At 41.0% G+C, this 21,366-nt stretch overlaps 1 protein-coding gene across 3 annotated transcripts in view; it reads right to left on the bottom strand.

The window, feature by feature from the left end:
* The window catches only part of LOC119652812 (zinc transporter 2), a 188,014-nt gene that overhangs the window by 57,891 nt on the left and 108,757 nt on the right, over positions 1-21,366 (bottom strand). For all 3 annotated transcript variants that reach the window (XM_038057136.1, XM_038057135.1, XM_038057137.1), the window contains 2 exons: positions 675-785; positions 471-591 (listed from right to left, as the gene is read on the bottom strand). In XM_038057136.1, coding sequence (XP_037913064.1) covers positions 471-591; positions 675-693 — 140 coding nt within the window. In that variant the 5' untranslated portion in view covers positions 694-785. The remainder of the gene's footprint in view (positions 1-470; positions 592-674; positions 786-21,366) is intronic.

Below are 21,366 nucleotides of genomic sequence, written 5' to 3' on the forward strand. Positions count from 1 at the left end.
AGTAGCATTTCAAATTTCCATTCATTAAAGCAGAAGGACGCAATCTCCTCGAGGTAGAAACAAAGTATTATTCAGCACTGGCCTGTGTTTTATAAATAATAAACATTTGGATTTTGCAATTGAATCCACGGAGATATAAAACAAAATTCAATCGGATGTATGGAAGAAAGCCACTGAAAATTGAAAAGAACGGCACATCTGACCAGTTACACAATGAAATAAAGTTTAGTCCTTTGTGCAGAGAGGAAAACAAGTGAGAGATTCAAGCGAACAAAGTTTTCAGGAAAGTCAATAACATGCTGGTCGTGAAGTGGGAAGCATTCAAGTTGAAAAGTAGCAAATTTCCACCATACAGTGAATATTTGTTCAATAAATTTTTTATGAAAAGCTGAAATAGATTTCCTTTGCTTTCAATTTAGTTATTGTAAGTTTAAAACTTTGCTTTGTATTTGATTTGAAACAGCACAAACCTTTGTGTAGACGGCCGCCCCGCTATCCAGATTGCGAAAAGAGATATCATGAAACTTGCAAAGTCGGTTAGGAGATGGGCTGCGTCAGTAGCTATTGCCAAGCTATTAGACAATATGCCACCTGGAATAGGACACGTTTTCAGAAAATGATATCACTTTAATTCGTTTAGGCATTCTAGTGAAGAAATTAGTTAAACAACTTACCGACAATCTCCGCTACCATGAAAAAAAGACACAAGATACTGGCAATTATCAGCTTTCTCCTAGCTTTCACGTCTACTCCTTCACTTCTCTGTCGATGACAATGTCCGACTACTAGAATCAAATAGAAAAGAGAACTATTCAGACGAATAAACTAAATTAAAACTACGGTTTCAAATAAAACAAATTTTCAATACAAAAATAACCGTTGTTGAATGGAACTGGAATTCTGTTAAAAACAGGAAGGCGTGTAAGATTTTTTAGTTTTTATACATATACGAAAAACTTCAAGAGGATGGCAATTTTTCTTGGAACCTCTTTTTATAATATTTATTAGATCAAGTAAGGTTAAATAGCAATTTCCAGCCGTTTTCCGCTAGCGGGAAGCTTTCCTAGGGGGCACTGGGATAGAGGACAGGTTATACCAGTTCTTGTAAAAACAAACAATTCGGGAAACCGGAAGCTTGACGCTTCAGGTATAAAGGGTTTCGTGTTTCTCTATGTGCGGAGCATAACGCAGTTCTCCATTGACTGATAGCATTGACTCGAGCTATTTAAATCGCTCAGTTCTGTCAATGGCAGTAACCTGCCCAGAACTGAGCGATTTAAATATGTAGAACTGCGTATTGAAATAACTTCACGCATTAACGCAATCTGGAAATATTGGCATTCCACAACTAGTGTTCTTTGTGATCGACGTGCCAGCGAACGTCTCAAATCTAAAATTTACCGCAATGTCGTCCGTCCGCCGTTCTCTACATTTCTGAATGTTAGCCGACTATAAAAGACAATGGAAGATATCCTCTTTCGATATGAGGCTGCACCGGTCATGGAAAAATTGCGAAAGAGACGTTTTCGATGGTATGGGCATGTAAGTCGCGCTAACAAGTCAATTGCCAATATTAGTCTGAACTTCAAAGCCAATGGTAAGCGACCAAAAGGCCGACCGAAATAACGATGACTCGATACGCTGGATGGGGATTGAAAAGCCTCGCGAGTACATCCAGATCAGGCATTTGATAAAATAACAAAATAAAATGGCGAAATCGATCACGATGAGTCGACCACCAAATTTCGTTCGGATCCGTTTAGCCATTTTGGAGAAAAGTGCGTGTGACAGTGAATCGAGTTTAATCAAGTTTTGTTTTACACAAAACCTCGAAAAGGACTGGGGAGAATTAGGTTCTTCTTGAACGGAATTTTAATATTTCACTCGAATGTCAATTATTTTCGTTAATTATGACGTCAGCATTTCATTTCCAGGAAATTTAATACGTATATAGGAAATATTGTCCTCTATGCTGATACAAAATTTGGAAGTCCTAGGATGAATTTAAGGGGGTTTTTCAGTAAATTTCTAAAAGTTGGTAATATACTATTAGTAAGTTTATTTGAGTAGATATCGGAATGGGACATATTTTGAGGCCTAGATTTCATTTAAATGCACCGCCCTGATTTTTGTCGGATTTTTAGGTTGGGTAATTCCCGAAAATGAGTCCTGTCTCACTTTTGGTGCGTAGATTTTGACTCCTCTCTCGCGCACTTTGCAATTGACGACAAAACTAATATCAGTGGCGGAAAGCACTAATCATGGCCTTTCATTTGATATCTTACACGACTATATCTGGTGAAAAAAATGTTTGAATCCCCACTTTGCATGTATGGGGGGCCTCTTTTAAGCTCCACCTAAATTTATGCTACTCGCTGTATACATGGGATTTCATAGTTTCCATCTGTCCAAATTTCGTTCAGAGTTTAACCGTTTAGGAGAAAAGTGCGTGTGACAGGCAGACAGTGAATCGATTTTAATAAGGTTTTGTTTTACACACACAATAAGGTTTTGTCTGGAGACCAGAATCTGGACGCATCAAGTATGAACGGTTTTATGTATTTCTTATATTCTTATGTTTGAGTAGACATTTGTCCTATTCATTCCTAGCACGTACTGTATATATGGTAGAATATTCACTTTCGCGTGCTACTGACATTCAAAGTGTTAAAATTTGCCCTGAAGCGACAACCTTGACTTATTATAGCTTTGTTAGTAACAGTGCGATATATACCAACCTCGGTAAGGTCATGTATTACAGCCTAATACTGCAAAATTCCATGATACTAGAATGACCTTAACGGTGTTTTGAAGTCATTTACTAAAAATTTATGTAACATCTTATTATTAACTTTACTTGAACAGATATCGATATGGACAGTATTTGGCAGCTTCGTGATTTTTGTCAGATTTTTCAGTTGGGTAGGTTCAGAGAATAGGACCGTGAAAAATATAACCACCTTTTAGCCTTCGTCTTTCCCCTACTAATCGACACCTTTCTTTTGACTATATTCAGTGGAAAAAAATTGTGCACCCCCGTAGAACGATGTAACTTACCTGTGGGGGCGTGGGCGTTGGTGTCAATCGGTATGACTGTATCTGAGAAAAATACATGTCACGGACAGGCAAACAAACAGGCAGGCACTGGGCTGGCACTCGCAGAGGAAAAGACACAAGCGATCCTCATCACAAAACGTCGGAAGAGAAATATCGCTCGCAATAGAATTGAAAACCATATCTTCATTTCCAAGTCTGCCATGAAATACTTGGAAGTGATGATAGATGTTTTGTTTTACATAAAACCTTGAAAAATGAATTTTAGATAAGTTCCTGTTGATGTGAGCACTTCTTCTTGACCTCTTCCTGTCGTAATACTTCCAAAGCCCATCGTAAAAGGTACATCTTCTAATATAAAGGGCTGAGGATGCGAAAGCACATCTGAGGCAAGAGAACCATCGATTGAGAATGCAATCCGCCGTGAATCTTCCTCCTCGATCGCAGCCGTTGGATCCGGAGTTTTACGCCTCCACTCGCGTGGTCGAGCCGTTATTTACTTTTTATTTTCTCTTTCCAGATTTAGCTCGGGTGGTGATTATTCGATAGGTGCATTCGAAGTACCGCTGTGCTTTGATTTTCAAGTTTCGGTGCGAACCACGCATCTGTTAGAGGCCACGTGAAGTTTTGCATAATGATACGTTGAGGATTGAAGTGTCCAAAGTACCCTAGCATAGAATACGCCGTGACAAAAGAAAATTTGTTATTGCTGTATTGTTGTAAATAATTACGATGTATTGAAAGGACTTACTGGTGGTCATAAAACTGTAGATGGTCCTGTGATAATTTAATGTATGTAATGTGTAATAATCTAAGTCAACGAGCAGCTTAAAAGCCAAAGGAAACACTTTTTTCGGCCCTAGACCGTATAACATCTAGTGAAGTTTCATCTCTTGCTGATGAAGCGACTAGTCACCGTACTGATCATTCTATGTAGGAGGGGCATTCTGGAAAAGCTAATAGCTATTATCAGTGTGACATATTATGGCAAAAATTGTTGTATTGGAAATCCCAAGCAGAGTCCGATGACGCTCTCATTGCTGCAAGCTGAGTCGGACTGTAGACGAACACCAACCAAGTTGCTCAGTCTGACGGGCCATCGCGCTCTTCCTATCTACATTATCGGACAAAACATTAATTTCGATTCAATGGTCATCTGTCTGTCAATCACACCCAATTCTCTCCAACCTACCCAATCAAAAGTAGTAGTGGACAACGGGAGTAAACGAGGTACACAATATTTTCAGAAGATAAAGAGAAATCCGTCCTAGTTGACTGCGGACTTCCAGAAACCCAATAGAAAGGAACTGTAGATGGGATTACAGCCACAAGGAGATAACTCCGAAAGGCGCCGCTGTACTCACCCAATAAACCTGTATATTAACAAATGTTTCAAGTAAGGGTCAGATAATAGATGGGGGGCACGATGGTTGTACATCGTTTTTGGATTAGACGAGTTGAAGGTTCATGGAAGAGAGATGGAGGTAAACCAACGTAGTCAAAGTAGATATCGGGCCGTACAATTCATGAACGAAATGTTGAAGCCAGAGACACATGGTTTTGGATTCCAGTAAGTGGATAGAGCCTGGAAAGTACGACGGAGGGGTAACTCCAACCTGTGCCTGTAGGCCAAGTTCTTCCCAGCGACGTAATACAGATTTTTTCCACTACTAATAAAGTATACCATGCATACGTGGGTAGAATATCGATATAGATACAGCAGATTACGCTAGGAAAATATTGAAGTTCGGGAAACTCATCCCTTCACGAGAATAATATACAATTTTCTGAAGGGTTTTGATTTATTTCGGGAGCGATCGACTTTATCTCTATTTCTTTATCCATATTCGCTATGAACTATTACATCATATAATACCATCATAGTAAACCACTTAATATTACTTAACGTCAACGTTTCATCAGGAATATTCTAATTTCAGTTTCGAATTTGATGGGGAGGAATCGTTCTTCACGTTACGATGTAAAAGAAAAAGAGTTTATAGATCTGCTGGTTAGATCCCAGGGACAATGCATAGATCTCACTTGGAACGAACATAAAATCAAGCCGACCATATTACTTTTAACACTTTACTGAAGGAGGAGATGTGTATGTAATACAGGGACGAAAGAAACAATCAACCCCTCCTTGCATGCTGGTTCCACGTTCATGGCAGGGATAAAAAATATTGGTGGTTATGCGAGCAACACGTCCAACGTCCAGCGAAGAAGTTCAAATATATTGTCAGGAAATATTGATCTGGTAGTCTCTGATAAGAACTAAAATGTTGGCCGTGACCCGAACAGTTATTATAAAGCTCAGATACCCGTGAAGGCATTGTCATCATGAACAAAGCATTATTTGAAAAAGAATTCCGAAAACCATTTTCGTTCGGAAATAAAATTTTACACCTCATTTTTGAAAAAATCTATTTTTTACATTCCGCAAACAGTTTTTCAACCCCTAATGAAACTGGAAATTGGTTTACTTACAATGAAGGAATCCTAAAAAGTTTATCAAAGTACATATATGTTATTTTTATTGTTTAATGAACACAGTCTACTTTGAAGTGTTATCTTGTTGTGAATTAAGTTCAGGAAATTAGTGTGGAAAAATGTATTAATTATTCTAAGCACTCCTGATTCCTTAGGAGGGACTGATTTACATTTACGTTTTAAGTGGAGATGAACTCCACATGAAGACCCGTTCCAACATAGTTAATTTTGATAGTTTTGCGTAAAATGAAACTTAATAAAAATCGGTTCATTGTTTGCCTGTCCGTTTGTCCGTCTACCCGGGAGTCCCTCTGCCCATTTGTCGATCTATCCGCCTGTCCGTGTGTCTCTATGTGCATCTTTCTTTCTATCCGTTTGCCCATCTGCCTGTCTGTTTGCCTGCCGGTCGAGAGTCGGAAGCTCGGCGCTTCAGCTATGAAAGATTAGGTGTATTTCTTATAGAAGAATATTTTACTGCACAACTGTTCCCTTTATACGGAGTTAACGTTAGTATGACACACAATTCACTCTAGTGAAGTCAATGTTTTCTTGTTTGTTTAATTTGAGCAGATATCGATATGAATGATATTTTGGGACTATTGGAAGTTATAATCGATAATACTTGATACTTATCATGGCTACGTTTGGTGATGAACAAAAAATGTTGCATGTATGGAGACCCCCCCCCTTTACGCTAAGCATAAAACGGCACATGCGTGAGGATCACGGATCCGAACTTCCCAACAATTCTCCTGTCAGGGGTGGATGACACGGACGGTCAACGGCTTGAATATTTCAGACTGACACATCCCGAACGTAAAACCGAACTGGCACTTTTTCTAAACTACAAATTTGCATCAGTGCTCTCGCCTTCATCACTAAAAATAGTTGGGGGTAACTTTCGATTCGAAACTTTAAACCACATTTGGAGCTCACTGGGAGTTCGCGAAGAATAGTCCATTGATATAAGGTCATTAAGGGGTTGCGATCGATGTTGCTAAAGAAAGTGCTAATTTTGTATTACATTTTGCGGAATACGCTTGTGAGTCAGAGTGATACTGTAAAATGCATAGTGTTCTACATTGTAATACTGACACATTGAACAGGCTTTGGCGAAACCACGGGTCAGCATGGAGGAAACAGTAGGTTAAGGTGGGTTAAAATTAGGTTGTCAATAATATTCGTAACTCAAGTATCGTTTTCATAAAGACGGGGATGAGAAGTTGGCGTTTTTGCACTCGTACATAGTAAAGGGGTGCAAGTAAAAAGACACATTTTGGCTTAGCTTTCTTCTTTTCATATTTTAAACTAAACTAATTTATATTATCTGCGGCTCTTTTGATATACCGACATAATTGTTCGACTCCGCGAATAAGTGAATCCTTCTTGGTCAATTTTAGTATTGTGCGGTCGCGTCGTCTCTGTGTGTGAAGCTAGATGTCCAACGTGCTAAGTAAAAGCGAATTACCCCTTTTTCATCCTCTTAAAATTGAGAACGACATTTGGACCGACACTGCCGCTCAGTTAAAAAAGGATTAGGTGGTCAATATTAAAAGTTCTTTCCTTTGTACGGAACAGACAGAATCCGAGTTAAAAGACGGAAGGGACAAGTGTATACAAAGAGTGATTTTCCTAATGCACTTGAGATTGTTGTCAAGCCGTGTGCGACACGGAAAGGAAGAATTTAAAGGATGATTAGCGTGAAGGGATGAAGGATAAATTAACTACGGTAGGGAGTGATTTGAAGCGAGAATTAAAAGAAGCCGAAAAAGTAAAGGAGACTTGGAAGAAATAATAAACGGAAAGAACGTTAGAGTTGACAAGGTGCACGAACATTTCAGAAGTGAAATAAGTACGAATAACGCAAAAGTCCGTAGCATATATAACGAAGAAATTTATGAGCGATGTCAGCACCGTCTGGTTGTGGATAGATCCTGCTCAATATGTTGCGGTCGGTGGGTCACTTAATCCGTATTGGTGAGCATGATCTAGCTCGGAAATTCTGCAAGGGCGGTGTCCATATTAGAGAAAAGAAGACGTGGCATTCATTCATTTCGGGAGTAAGTCATTCATGACGGGGGAGAATGTGGAGTTTGCACAGTGTCCGCCGGCTTCCAATTATATCACCGGTAACGATAATTTTTTCCTCCTCACTTGACAGCGGCGCAGCAATATGTTGAATCCAAGAAGACTATATACAAGCGATTCGACTCCCAGCGCATTCTTTGAAATTTCATGGCGATGGAAAATCACTGTACATTTTCGACCGTGATGAAAGTTGCGCGAGCAAAATTCCGTCCAGAAAAGCTGGTGTTATTGTCGTGTGTATGATTCAATGTATTGATGTTTATCCACGTGGTTGCGAGCACATAGCGACATCTGTCATAACAATAGACATTGCAGAGGTGCATATGGCGACCATCATCCTAACGGGAAAAAAAGGCAGAACTTCCTTAAAGATTCATTTCGGATCAATGGTAATGGAGCTTAATGGAATCAGTGATCAGATCCCTCTATGGGAATCTTAGTGAAAGCAAACACGCGCAATAATCACAGCAATAGATGCATATTGTGAGGACCAAATAAATAGATGCATCCAAAATCAATCTTTCAGATGCATCGATTTCCTGCTGGGCTAGGATAAGGAAACGCGCACAAGAAAACCATCCAGGCAACATCGACGCACCGACACACTCATAAATTAATCACATGAGTCTCGGACCTATACCTAGTTTCTATCCGGAAGGTACACAGTGCGACTCCGTGCTTCTTTATCGCAGGATTTGTTCCTTCTGTATACAGGGCGTCCGGTTCACGATAGCAGAAATTTTATTGATGGATAGTACCACTTATTTGAGAAAATTGGTCCATGGAATAGGTAGTCTATCTTTTACCCTTACAGAGCTATAGCGTTTTCCGTGAATAGTGTCCAAAAACTTGATCTCCCCAACAAAATGACACTTTACCACCACTCTCTCAATCATTTAATTGCAGATTTTATACCATTCTCGGAAACTACATAACATTTCTTATAAATGGATATTTTTCAATTGCAAAGGTCATCATCACTTCGAAGACATTTGGTAACGGTTCAAACGTTAAAAAAAATCAAAATCGATTTTTCATTTAAATTTGAAAATGCAATATCGTTACGATACTTTAAACTTACAAACCTGCAAAGTTGACCACAGTTGCCACATTTTGTTAGCTTTCAACTGACATGACTCAATTATGGAAAATTTAGGAATATTGCGCATTAAATATAAAAACCTGATATTGATATGGACCAAATTCACTTAAAGATGATATTTTGGCCCATTAGTTTTCCATTGTTCGCATTTAAAGCTAGCCATAGGTCTCGCTGGTAGCAGCGGGATTTGTATAGTGACTTGACGTCGGATACCAGTCGACTCAGTTGTGAATGAGTATCGGAGTCAAACCAGGATAAGAATCTCGGGCGAGCGCAATGCTGACCACATTGCCTCCTACAGTGTACTATAGTGTACCGTTACGGTCTTGAATGAAGTGCTCTAAAACAGTTCAAGGTCCTGAATCAATATGGATTGTCGCGCCAACGATTACTATAGGTCATTTTCACGATTTTTTTAAAAAGCCAACATTTTGGGAACGATAATTAGATTATCTTAAAGATCAAACCCTGAATAACTTTTAGTGTTTTCTTTAATGAAAAATATTATACCGTTATGTATTTTTATTTTTATGTTTTACGGTCGCCAAAACTGTAGAAGTAGCTGATTGGTTAGAGCACAAGGCTGTCGTGCGGATGGTCATGGTTCAAATTTCACTGGTGGCAGTGGAATTTGTATCGTGATTTAATGCCGAATAACAGTCGACTTAGCTTTGAATGGGTACCGGAGTCAAATCAAATGTAAAAAGATTTACAGACCACACGCTCTGAGGAAAAAACAAAAATTGATACCCATATCGAACCCAAACAAGCCATTAGGCCAACCTTCCTTTAAATACTATTATCAAACCTCGAACGAGTAATCTATAACAGATTACTACGCAGAAAAGGAAGGCGGTCTATTAGGGAGGCAGTTTGGATTCCGGGAAAAAAAATCGGCTATTGAAGGAAACAAATGCTGTGCGATGGAAGCCCTCAACGGAATTATAATTGTAGCAAGCCAAGTATACGCCAATGAAGCAATTTGGTAGATAAAGTCGTGGTTAGAAAATGCTGGACTATCACAAAACAGAATTAGTACTGACCACTAAGCGCAGGAAGAATACGTTTATAAAGAAGAAAGTAGGAGACCAAATTATACATTCCTAGTTTGCTTTCAAATATCTCGGGGTAATTTTTGATCAGAAGTCGAACTTCAAGCTACATCCGCAATATGCTGCTACAAAGTCATCTAATATCAAATCGTTGATGGCTAAAATGCTACCGGGGACAAAGATAAAGACGTCGATAACTCATTTTAAGAGTGGTTTTTTTTTTTTTTTTTTTTTTTTTTTTTGGAGTAGGGTAGGTGAATGCGTTTACGCACAGAGTGTTGGACTCCCGCAAAAGCACGCTGGCGGACTACCAACTAAACACCTCCCTGTCATCAGAGAACTAGCCTGGAACCGTTTGACACATTACTTCGGGCTAGCCCTCCCGCTCTCCCGGCTTTGGGAGCCTTCAAGTCAGGGAATTCCTTTCACCAACGGGAGGGGAGGGGAGGGAGGGAGTTGTTAGTTAAGGGAACCCCTTACCGTCCGATCCCTCTGCCGGTCGAGTTCAATCTTCTTCGTAGTAAGAAGAGCCCGAACATAATGCGCAATACGATTCCAGCTGCCAGCGCTCTTCAGCATCTCTCTGACAATGTTGTCTGGAGAGAGCTCCCCTGTGTCTGCATAAAGCTGCTGGCGGAGGCCATCCCACCTCTCGCAAGAGAAAAAGGTGTGTTCAGCGTCATCCGGCACTCTATTGCAGAACACACAATCAGGAGATCGCGCCTTCCCAACCCTGTGCAGGTAAGACTGAAAACCTCCATGCCCACTTAGAAGTTGGGTAAGGAAGTAATCAATCTCACCGTGCTTTCTGTTCAACCATGGGTCTAATTTGTCGATGAGCCGCGCAGTCCACTTGCCCCTTGGCTCATTTTGCCAAGAAATTTGCCACTCGTTAAGGGTGCGTTGACGTTCTTCACGGGCAACCACTTCTCTTAAGTTTTCGCCCTTACGGCGATAGATAGCTTTGCGCTCCTTGGCAAGGAGGGCAACGGGGATCACTCCCGCAATCACCATCACAGCCGGTTCGGAGACAGTGCGATAAGCAGACGCCACTCGCAAAGCTCCCCGCCTCTGCACTTGAGCTAGGCGTTTACGATGCACCTCCTTGTCAAGGGCATCAGCCCATACCTCCGCACCATAGAGAAGGACGGACTGCGTTGCTCCCATGAGGAGACGTCTCCTAGTTGATACAGGGCCGCCCACATTCGCCATTAGCCGACTCAAGGCCGCGACTCCTGCTGCAGCCCTGTCCGCGGCTGCTTTGATTTGCTCGAAGAAGCTCATCTTTGAGTCGAGCATTAAACCAAGGTATTTAACCGCTGGTTTTGACTCTATAGTCAACTCGCCGATCGATATGGGACGCAAGGTCGGGATTCTCCTTCTGGTCAGGATGACTACTTCAGTTTTCTCCAGCGCAAGGTTGAAACCGTGAGCAGTCATCCATCCGCTTACCCGTCGCATCAATATGCCAAGTCTGCTTTGCGCCTGTTCAACAGTGCGTCCGGCAACAAGTGCCGCAACGTCGTCTGCATAACCGACCAGGCGCGACTCTTCAGGCATATCGAGTCTCAGCAGACTATCGTAGGAAGCGTTCCAGAGGTCCGGCCCTAGGATGGATCCCTGCGCTACTCCCGACGTGATTTCCATTCTCCTCTGGCCCTCTAGCGTCTCATAGAACAGGGAGCGGTCTTTCAGATAATCCCTCAATATCCGCAAGAGATAGCTTGGCACGTGAAAGGAGTTCTCTAGTGTGCCCAGCATATCTGTCCATCTTACGGAATTGAAGGCATTTCTGACGTCAAGCGTTATGAGGAGCACTATCCGTCGAGATCGGCGGCTGTGCGCCCCGGCTCGATTAAACGCATCTACGACCTCCATAACAGCATCCGCTGTAGATTTCCCTGTTCTAAACCCGAACTGCCTTGCGGATAAGTCCTCGGCAGCACGGATCGCTTCAGCGAGTCTACCCCTGATGAGCTTCTCGAGCACTTTTCCGGCCGTGTCAAGCATACACAGCGGTCGGTATGCAGACGGGAGCTCCGGATCTCCTTTACCCTTACGGATCAACGCGAGTCTGGCCACTTTCCAGCGAGAAGGAAAAATGCCCTCCTTCAAGCACGCGTTGAACGCTTCGAGCAGCAATTCTGGCCGTTGGCGGAACACCAGTTTGTAAACTTCCGCCGGGATGCCATCAGGACCTGGCGCCTTCCTGTTTTTCATAGTGAGTGGTGGTTACTTCGGTGTTATTGTACGCAGACCTGTGTAGGCAACCGTACTAGGTTGCCGAATGATATCCAACGACGCCGCATGCATAATAGCTCGGATGATGCCTATCGAGATCTTGGTGACTAAAGCCCTACGATTTCACGAGCTAGGCTATAAAGCTGGTGAATCTAACGACAGCCGGCAAGGAATCAGCCACTGGTAGAATGGCAGCAATTATGGGACAAGAGCAAGGAAGGACTCCAAGCTTGATACTGAACATCGAAAGCTAGATGAAACGGAGATATGGTGACATGGGTTATGACTCGACACAGTTTCCAAGCGGACATGGTTGTTATCATGGATGCCCTCAACAAGTTGACCATGATGATGCTCCGAACTGCCCGATTTACGAGCACGGAAAGAAGGATGCGGAGCATGTACTCTTCCACTGTCCAGGGTATCATACTATACATAATAGAAATGGAAGCGGTAGCCAATATCATCTGATCAGCTTTTGGGTCGGTTGAGGTGTGGAAAGAGGTGGCACAACAGTTAAATGCTGATCCACCCCCACCCAAAATGTAATGCCATATTGATTTCCCGCGGGAAGAGTGGATGGAGAAGGAGATGGTTTTGAATGGACAAATATCCGCATAACCGGCAGTCAGCGGTAATTTTTGAAGCTACCACCTATCATTAATAAAGCCCAAACAGATAACGAATCGATTTTAATAAGATTTTGTATCACACAGAACCTTAAAAACGATCGTTTCTGAGCAACAAAAAGGCCATTTTGATGGAAAAACATTTTTATGTAGTGACCAAGACTGCTGTTTCAAAAGGATCGGTTCAGTAGTTTTGGAGTAACTTTGGTCACCGACTTTAAACATGTAATTTGTAGAAAAACGCGTTTAAAGTTTCAACTTCATGTAGTTTACGAAACGATTTCTTCTCTTTCAACGATTATACGTTATACTTATGCAATAAAAACAAGTCGGGAAACCGGAAGCTTGACGCTTCAGGTATAAAAGGTTTTGTGCTTCCCTATGTGAGGAGCATAACGTAGTTTTCCATTGGCTTATAGCATTGACCCGAGATATTGAAATCGCTCAGTTCTGGGCAGGTTACTGCCATTGCCAGAACAGAGCGATTTAAATATTATATCTCGAAGGGCAGGTTACTGCCATTGCCAGAACTCAGCGATTTAAATATATCGAGTCAATGCTATCAAGCAATGGAGAACTGCGTAATGAAATTGTTTCACGCATTAATACAACCTGGATGAAGTGGCATTCCCCAAATGGTGTTCTTTGTGATCGACGTATCAGCGCACGTCCCAAATCTAAAATTTACTGCAATGTCGCCCGTCTGATGAACTTAAGGGCGTTTCTAACCAATTACAAAAAATTGTAGTAATATACTATTATTAACTTTATTTAAACAGATATCGGCATGAAAGGTATTTCGGAGCCCAGGCACCATATAGTGGCAGCCTCCTGATTTTTTTCAGATTTTTCGGTTTGGTAGTTTCTGAGATTGGCCCCCTTAAAGAAGTGATCACTTTCAACCCCCCGCGCCCCCCACCCTTCCAACGAATGTCAAAACTAAGGTCGGCTTTGAAAAGTACTAATCGAGACCTTTAATTTGATACCCCAAATGACTATATTTGATGAAAACAAATTTTGCACCCCCTTTTGCATGTATGGGGACCCCCCCCCCCCCCCCTTAAATTCGGTGTAAAAGGATGTAATTCAGTGTATGCGTGAGCGTTCACAGTTCCCACCTTTCTACCAAATTTGGCGTCAATCGCTATAACCGTCTCCGAGAAAAATGCGTGTGACGGACAGACAGACAGACAGACTGACAGACAGACAGACAGTAAACCGATTTTAATAAGGTTTTGTGTTTACACAAAACCTTAAAAAGGGCTAGGGAGAATTAGATTCTTCTTGAATGGAATTTTAATAATTCACTCGAATTTCAATTATTCTCGTTAATTATGACGTCAGCATCTTATTTGTATGTTAATTGGCACGAAATTGATAAGTTTGAACTTCTATAACTTTGACACTAATAGTTGGATTTTCATGGAACTTGGCATGTGTATGCACGAGAGTGTCCTCTATGCCGGTACAAAATTTGGTACACCTAGGATGAGCTTAAGGGAAGTTTTTTAGTCTATTTCTAAAAGTTGATAATATACTATTAGTAAATTTTTTGAGCAGATACCGGAATGGGACATCTCTCGAAGATTAGATTTCACATAAGTGTTTTATACAAAACCTTAAAAAGGGCTGCGGATAAATAGATTCTTCATAAATGCGACTTTAATATTCCACGCGAATGTCAATTATTCCGGGTAATTATGACGTCAGCATCTGATTTGCATGGCTTTGGAAGCAGTAAATTCGCGCGAAATTTCTAAGTTTGAACTGCTATAACTTTGGCGTCAATTGCCACATTTTCACGAAATTTAGCACGTATGTACGAAATATTGTCCTCTATTCTGGTGCAGTCCTAAGATGAATTTGAGGGGGGTTTTTCAGTAAATTTCTAAAAAGTAGTAATATACTATTAGTAAGTTTATTTGAGTAGATATCGGAATGGAACATATTTTGAGGCCTAGATTTCATCTAGGCGTACCACCCTGATTTTTTTCGGATTTTTAGGTTGGGTAGTTTCCGAAAATGAGTCCTGTCTCACTTCAAATGCGTACATTTTGACTCCTTACCCACGCACTTTGCAATTTATGCCAAAACTGATGTCAGTTTCGGAAAGTACAAATGGAGACCTTTCATTTGATACCCTACACAGCTATATCCGGTGAAAAATTTTTTGAATCCCCCCTTTGCATGTATGGGGAGCCCTCCTTTAAATTCCACCTAAATTTATTCTACTCGCTGTATGCGTGGGATTTGATAGTTCCCATCTGTCTACCAAATTTCGTTCGGATCGGTTTAGCCGTTTTGGAGAAAAATGCGTGTGACAGACAGACAGACATTGAATCGATTTTAATAAGGTTTTGTTTTACACAAAACCTTAAAAATGATTTTTTTTTCAAAGTTACAAGCAAGGCCAACACCCTAGAAGGCTTTTAGCTCAGTTCAACTCGGACCATTTACCAGCAATCTTGAAAGTATTCACTTCTTTCTCTACTTAACGGATAACAAATTTTTCATTAATTTTAATTGATCACGTGCCGATTGAACGTCGCCACCTCTCAGTGTTGATGAATGTCAGAACATATAGAGAGGCCAATATAGACTGGGATCACTCTGATTTCGCTGGCATACTGCTCCGAGCTCCAACAATCAGATGAGAGCGAATACTGAAGCCATTCACAACACCGGGCACCGTAACACCTACAAGGGGGAAATGGATGCCGCAATAACCACAGCTAATACATGCCTTCGAGATGAAGCATTAACAAATAATCTTCACAATCACCTGAAGAACGTTATCATTAACATGGCCACAAACATACTTGGCCCCAGTCGCGAAAGGAGTCGCAACGGCTCGTTCGACGACGAATGTAAGCCAGCAACGGAATGGAAGAATGCTGCCTACCGAAAAATGTTGCATTGACAAAGAATGCGGGCACGTGCAGAGACTTACCAAGAACTCCGTCGAGCAAAGAAACGACTCCACAGACGAAAAAAGGAAGCCTGGGAGAGTCAACAGGTCTGTAAACTCGAAAATTACAGGGAGCAACCGCACCAGAGGCGGAAGTTTTACCAACAAATCAGTAGGACGAACCCTTATATACCTCGATGCTCATTCTGCCCAGACAAAGAGGGAAATCTGATCTCGGACAGAATGGGCATATTATAGCGATGGGTTGAGTGTTTTGATGAACTGCTTAACCACCAAAATATCGGCGAGTTGGAGGTCCCGCCAACTGAAGACGACGGACAAATGCTGCCACCACCAAGCATAAAAGAAACAGTCCGGTTAAATATGGAGACGACCATTTACACCAAGTGGTTCATCAACTAATGCTCAAAATGTGGGACAGCGAATCAATGCTTGACGACTGGCAACGAGGCATTATCTCTATCATACATAAAAAGGAGGGTGTCACACAGTGCAGCAATTATAGAGGTATCGCGTTGCTGAGTACCATCTATAAGATATTCTCCGCTATCTTGCTAGGCCGGATAGCCCCATGCCCGGAGAACATCATTGAACTATACCAAATCCAGCCAAATCAGTAATAGATCAGATTTTGCTCTCTGCGGCAAGCGATGAAAAACTGTTGGAATATGGACATCAGCTGCACCATGATTTCATCGACTTTACAACCGCCTATGCCAGCATAGCCAGGGAAAAATTGTACACGGCCGTAAGAGAATTCGGTATCCCGACGAAATTAATAAGACAGACTAGGCTGACCTTGATCAATGTGCGAGGCCAGATAAAAATAGCAGGATCACTTTCGAGATCATTCAACATCAATAACGATCTAAGACAAGGGGACGCATGATAGGGCATGCGTCCTCTTCTTTACGGTTTCCTGTCAGGGCAGATGCAAATCGTCAGACGCTGCCTCACCTTCGCCCTGGGAGCAGAGTGACCGAAACGGCTCGCAGATATCACGCTGCTCCCAGGGCAGAGGTGAGGCAGCGTCTGACGATTTGCCTTGGCAACCGTAAAGCCGTCATCGTCATCATGTCTCACTCGAAACGTCTCACCATACGGTCAAACCTCTTACTGTATAAGACAATTATCATATCTTGCCAGTCCTTCTGTATTCCTCGGAAACTTGGGTTCTTAGCAAGAAAAAATGCGAACCATGCGATAACATGACCGTCTGGTTGTGGATAAAATGCGGCTCAACAGGTAGCGGTGGGCGGGTGACTTAATCCGCATGGATGTAGATGATCCAGCTGGAAAGTTTATAAGGACAATATCGATATCAATATCTGCCTGAGATGAAGCGATGGCGTAGGTCAGAACGCCAGACAGCTTTTGGGGATATCGACCTCGGCGTAAAACCGGGATGTCTGAAGTTCCTTATTAAGGCAGGTGTAGACCGGATACCGGTTGTTGCGCCGTTGATGATGATGATGATGGTGATGAGTGTTTCCGTGTCACCTAAATTTAAAAAAAGTAATGCCCAGCGAAATGCCCGCAGAAGGGATTGGCAGTACATGCCTCTGCCCATGCCGTTAGCTCGAAAGTTAAGTGGAAGGAAATGAATGCATTAACCCTAGAGACGTTCATTACCGTTAACAAATCGGAAACGGCACACTCGGCATTTCAGGTATGAGAGGTTTGCTTGATACTTTGCGTAAGAATATTTGGGCACACAATGGTTCCATTTGTACGTAGCTCATAGTGTATGCACGTGTATATTGAACGTACGATATTCAATTCGATGTGGTACTGACATTTTATCTTGTGGAAGTAATAATTTGACGTGAAAGGGGCAACTTTGAACTACAGTAACTTTGCCAATAATAGTAGGGTTGCCACTAAGATTGCTAATATGGTGCTTACCAAAGTCTAGGATCTAGGATGAACTTACGGGGTGTTTGCAATAAATTATCAAAATATAATAATATACTATCATTAACTATATTTGGGCAGATAGGGGGGCCTAGATAGCAAGCGCGTGGACTACCATGATTTTTTTCATATGGCTAGATAGCTTCTGAGAACGGGCTCTGTTAAACTTTTTAGGGGACAAATTTTGATTCCTGATTCTCCTAAGTTTGTTGAAAACAAAACCTTATTAAAATCGGTTTACTGTCTCTCTTGAGGCATTTGGTTTAGACGTTGGTTGCAAAGGGAGGGCTGGGAGGGTTTGAAAGGGGTCAATCACGTTAAAGATCTGTTCTCAGAAACTACTCACCCGAAATACCTGAAAAAAATTATGGTGGTCCATGCGCACGGTATGTAGGCCTGAAACAATTCTCGGTTAAGATATCAGCTCAAATAAAATGAATAAGCTATTTAAGTTAATTAAGTTCATGCTAGATCCCTAAAATGTAGTAATATAAGTTTTGATATGAATCATCACACTGGAAAGTTTAGTGAAAATTTTACTTTTATTAACAAAGTTATAAAATGTTAAATTTTCTTTTTTTGCGTCAAATTACTACACCCTAAGAGATACAATTTCAGCACCTCATCGAATTGAATAACGGGTATTATTAAAGTATATACACTACGAGCTATGTATAAATAAAACTATCGTCTTAACTATCGTTACCAACACTGAGCTTCCGGTTTCCGACTTATTTAGAGATTAATTGGAAACGTACCTTAGGTTTGTCCTAGTATCATCAAGTTTTGCAGTAATATAGACTATGTTATAGAGCATGAAACCAAGTTTCGTGGAAATCGTCTTATTATTCACCAAGTTATAATAGGTTCAAGTTGTCTTTTTTGTGCAATTTTATTGCAATCTAAAATCCGTCCAAAGTCTATAAGTGTCATACTAAAATGGATCGTCCGATAAACTGAATGCATAAACATTGCGAACTAACTACAAATAGGATAAATGCTCACTCAAATATTATTTTAATTAAAGTAAGCAAAACTTTTCATACCTGAAGCAGTCAACTTCCGGGGTCCTGAAATCTTTTGCTCTAGCTGAGAATTAATCGCTATACTTAATCGACTCGCGAGAAAGGGAACTCTGGTTAAACAGAAAGAAGGAAAAATTTCAAACTGAAGGGGGTCATCCCGTGTGAAAGCCGTTTTACTTGGCTTTTTTAGAAATTTGTTGTGAAGAACTGGATGATACAAATACAAATACGACTTTTTCACCATAGATTTACTAATATCTTGAGCGTGCGTAGTAATTTTTCCAGCCTGATAGCATAGTTTGTTATTGAAATACGGAGCAATTTATACACCCATCTCCAAAAAAAAGTGTTTTTCTGCTGCCACTCTAGAGGGTGTTGCGATGATCTTAAAGAAAAAAAGTAAACGGCATTTTAACGTACAGACTTAACTACAGTCCGCAAACTAGGATTATTTAAAAATAATAAAAGCTAAATTTTTGGTGCCGTGTTAAACTTTTTTTGTGAATTTTGGCGTGTTTTCACGGCTTCTTTAATGAATGAAAAAAAAACTACTGAATCAATCGAAATTATCCTAGTTTGCGGAACGTAGAAATATGTTCTAAATAATTTTCGTTTTAGGAATGATGGGGTCCTAAGTCCGCATCAACTTAATGCTGGAAGTCGTGAAAATTTGAAAGAATTTTGTTTGATAGATTTTGTGCTATGGTGGCAGCCGGTTTTCAACATGCAGTTTCCAGAGAAACGCATTTAAAAAGTAGAATGCGATTTTTACCCATGAAACCTTAACTGACCATTAATCTGCTATACCTAATCCATAAACCTTAGGTTTCTTCAAGAAAGACATGTACAGCCTTGGCTTCAATTTTTGTCTTCTTAGCAAAGTCATTCCAACATCATTCGGACCGATAAATTTGAGCTTTATTACGACGATCGACATAAATCTGGCATGTGACTTATCACGTGTTTAACTCTTTTGAACGACTCCGAATATCAAAAAATCACTTTGCCCATATATTCTACACTATTTAGATGCAATTGATGCCAAAAAAATCGATTCCGTAGATCCGACACACGGGATGACCCCTTTAAGGCCGAAATACAATTCCGTTTCATCCGGAATGCGGATGAGAGAAGCTGCGGCCGGCATGCAGCTTCAATATACAATGAAGATTTAAGGTCGGCAAAGATTGCTCCACGTCGGCAAGGTTCGGTCTGATAACAGATTATAGCCGTTTGCAGTATGCCGGCGCTTATCGTTTTCGCCTGTTACACTTCAATGGGATTAATTAAGTGCCAATTAGGAATATAAAAATATAAAAATAAAAAAAAAAAAAAAAATATAAAAATGGAATTTAAATCGGAAGTAAGTGCACTCTTCGCGGCATCAATTGCATGATTGAATTTACATACAAATGTATGCAGGTCCACTTTCCGCGCACAATTTCGCGGCACTGTAAATAATATTCACGTTTATGCAATTAGTGGTTTGTCTGCGCCGCCCGCTTTCGAAGCACCGTGCACAGTAGCCATCAACAGAAATATGTACAACGTACATGTCCAGACATGACATATATGTGCCTCCTCTGCCTTTCGCAATTTACTCTGAATAGATGAGATCATGGTGCTATTCGCATCCCAACCCTTCTAGCTGCTAACTTTCTCTGCAACGCATTTTTTGGTGCTAGTACCTCTCCTAGAGCTTCCTCTAGCTTCCACCTTTCTTCCACAGATCATGGACAATGGAAGAATAGCTGCTCTGGGTCCTCTGGGACTCCATCGCATCGATTCGACAATCAAGTGGGGTATCCAGTATTAACCTGTGCAGCTACTGACAATATCCTTTATACTCCGTAAGAAATTGATAAATAATAAAATAATTGATCTCAGCGTGTCACCTCTCTAACCACTCCTTGATGTTCGGAATGAGTGTGTGCGCCTACCAATCCTTCTCCGAGCATTCCCAATGCTCTTGTCATATATTCACAGACCGGCGTTCTTCGTCTGCGATCAAGTAGAGATTAACTCCGCACTGTATACGTTCATCATCCATCTGCCGCGACCTTAATCGGCATTATTCGCGAGATGACAAACGTGCGCTAAATAAGTTAGCTCCTTTCGCAGGAACAGATACTTGGCTGGCCGCAACCTCAAATTGGATGCGTAATGGTTGCAATTGGATATGCGACTCAGCACAGTTTGGAGTTTCTATTTCTATAAGACTTTAATTAAACTGTTAATTTTATCTACCGTTTGAATAATACGTTGCTTATAACTAAAGGAGTGATGAAAAATACACCCTGCATATTTTAAGCTGTTTGATCCACTTCACCTTGTAATCGTTTACGCTAAATGTACGGCTGGCATATACGTAGCAGTTTGGCGTTTTGTAAAATAAATGGCCCGCGTCTTGTCACTGCTAATTTTTATTTTTCACTTTTTCTAAGTGCTTTTTCTGAAGGGAGGGGGGGAGTCTTGTTTGTAAATGAAGCACAGCAGGCAAGCTAAGACTGATCCCTGCGCAACTCCAGCCTCAATATTCTTAAACTCTCAAAGGGTATTGTTAATGCAGATCTTAAAAGACCTTCCGCTGAGGAAACTGTTGATATCAATGAGGTACGACAGATAATTTAATTTAACCGTTTGTTAAGTTAACCCTTGCACTAAACTCTATCGAAAGCTTTTTCAATGTCCAAAGATAACATAGGCTTAGATCGTTTCGTACTGAACGATGATTTAATTTCATTTTGACTCCGTAATAACTTGTGGGTTGTTGATTGCTTTTCTGATCCTAATTGTTCATTTGGAATATTTTTTTACGGTTTTGTGTAAAACAACGCCT

This window comes from Hermetia illucens, chromosome 3 (assembly GCF_905115235.1).
Source record: "Hermetia illucens chromosome 3, iHerIll2.2.curated.20191125, whole genome shotgun sequence".
Taxonomy (NCBI): Eukaryota; Metazoa; Arthropoda; class Insecta; order Diptera; family Stratiomyidae; genus Hermetia; species Hermetia illucens.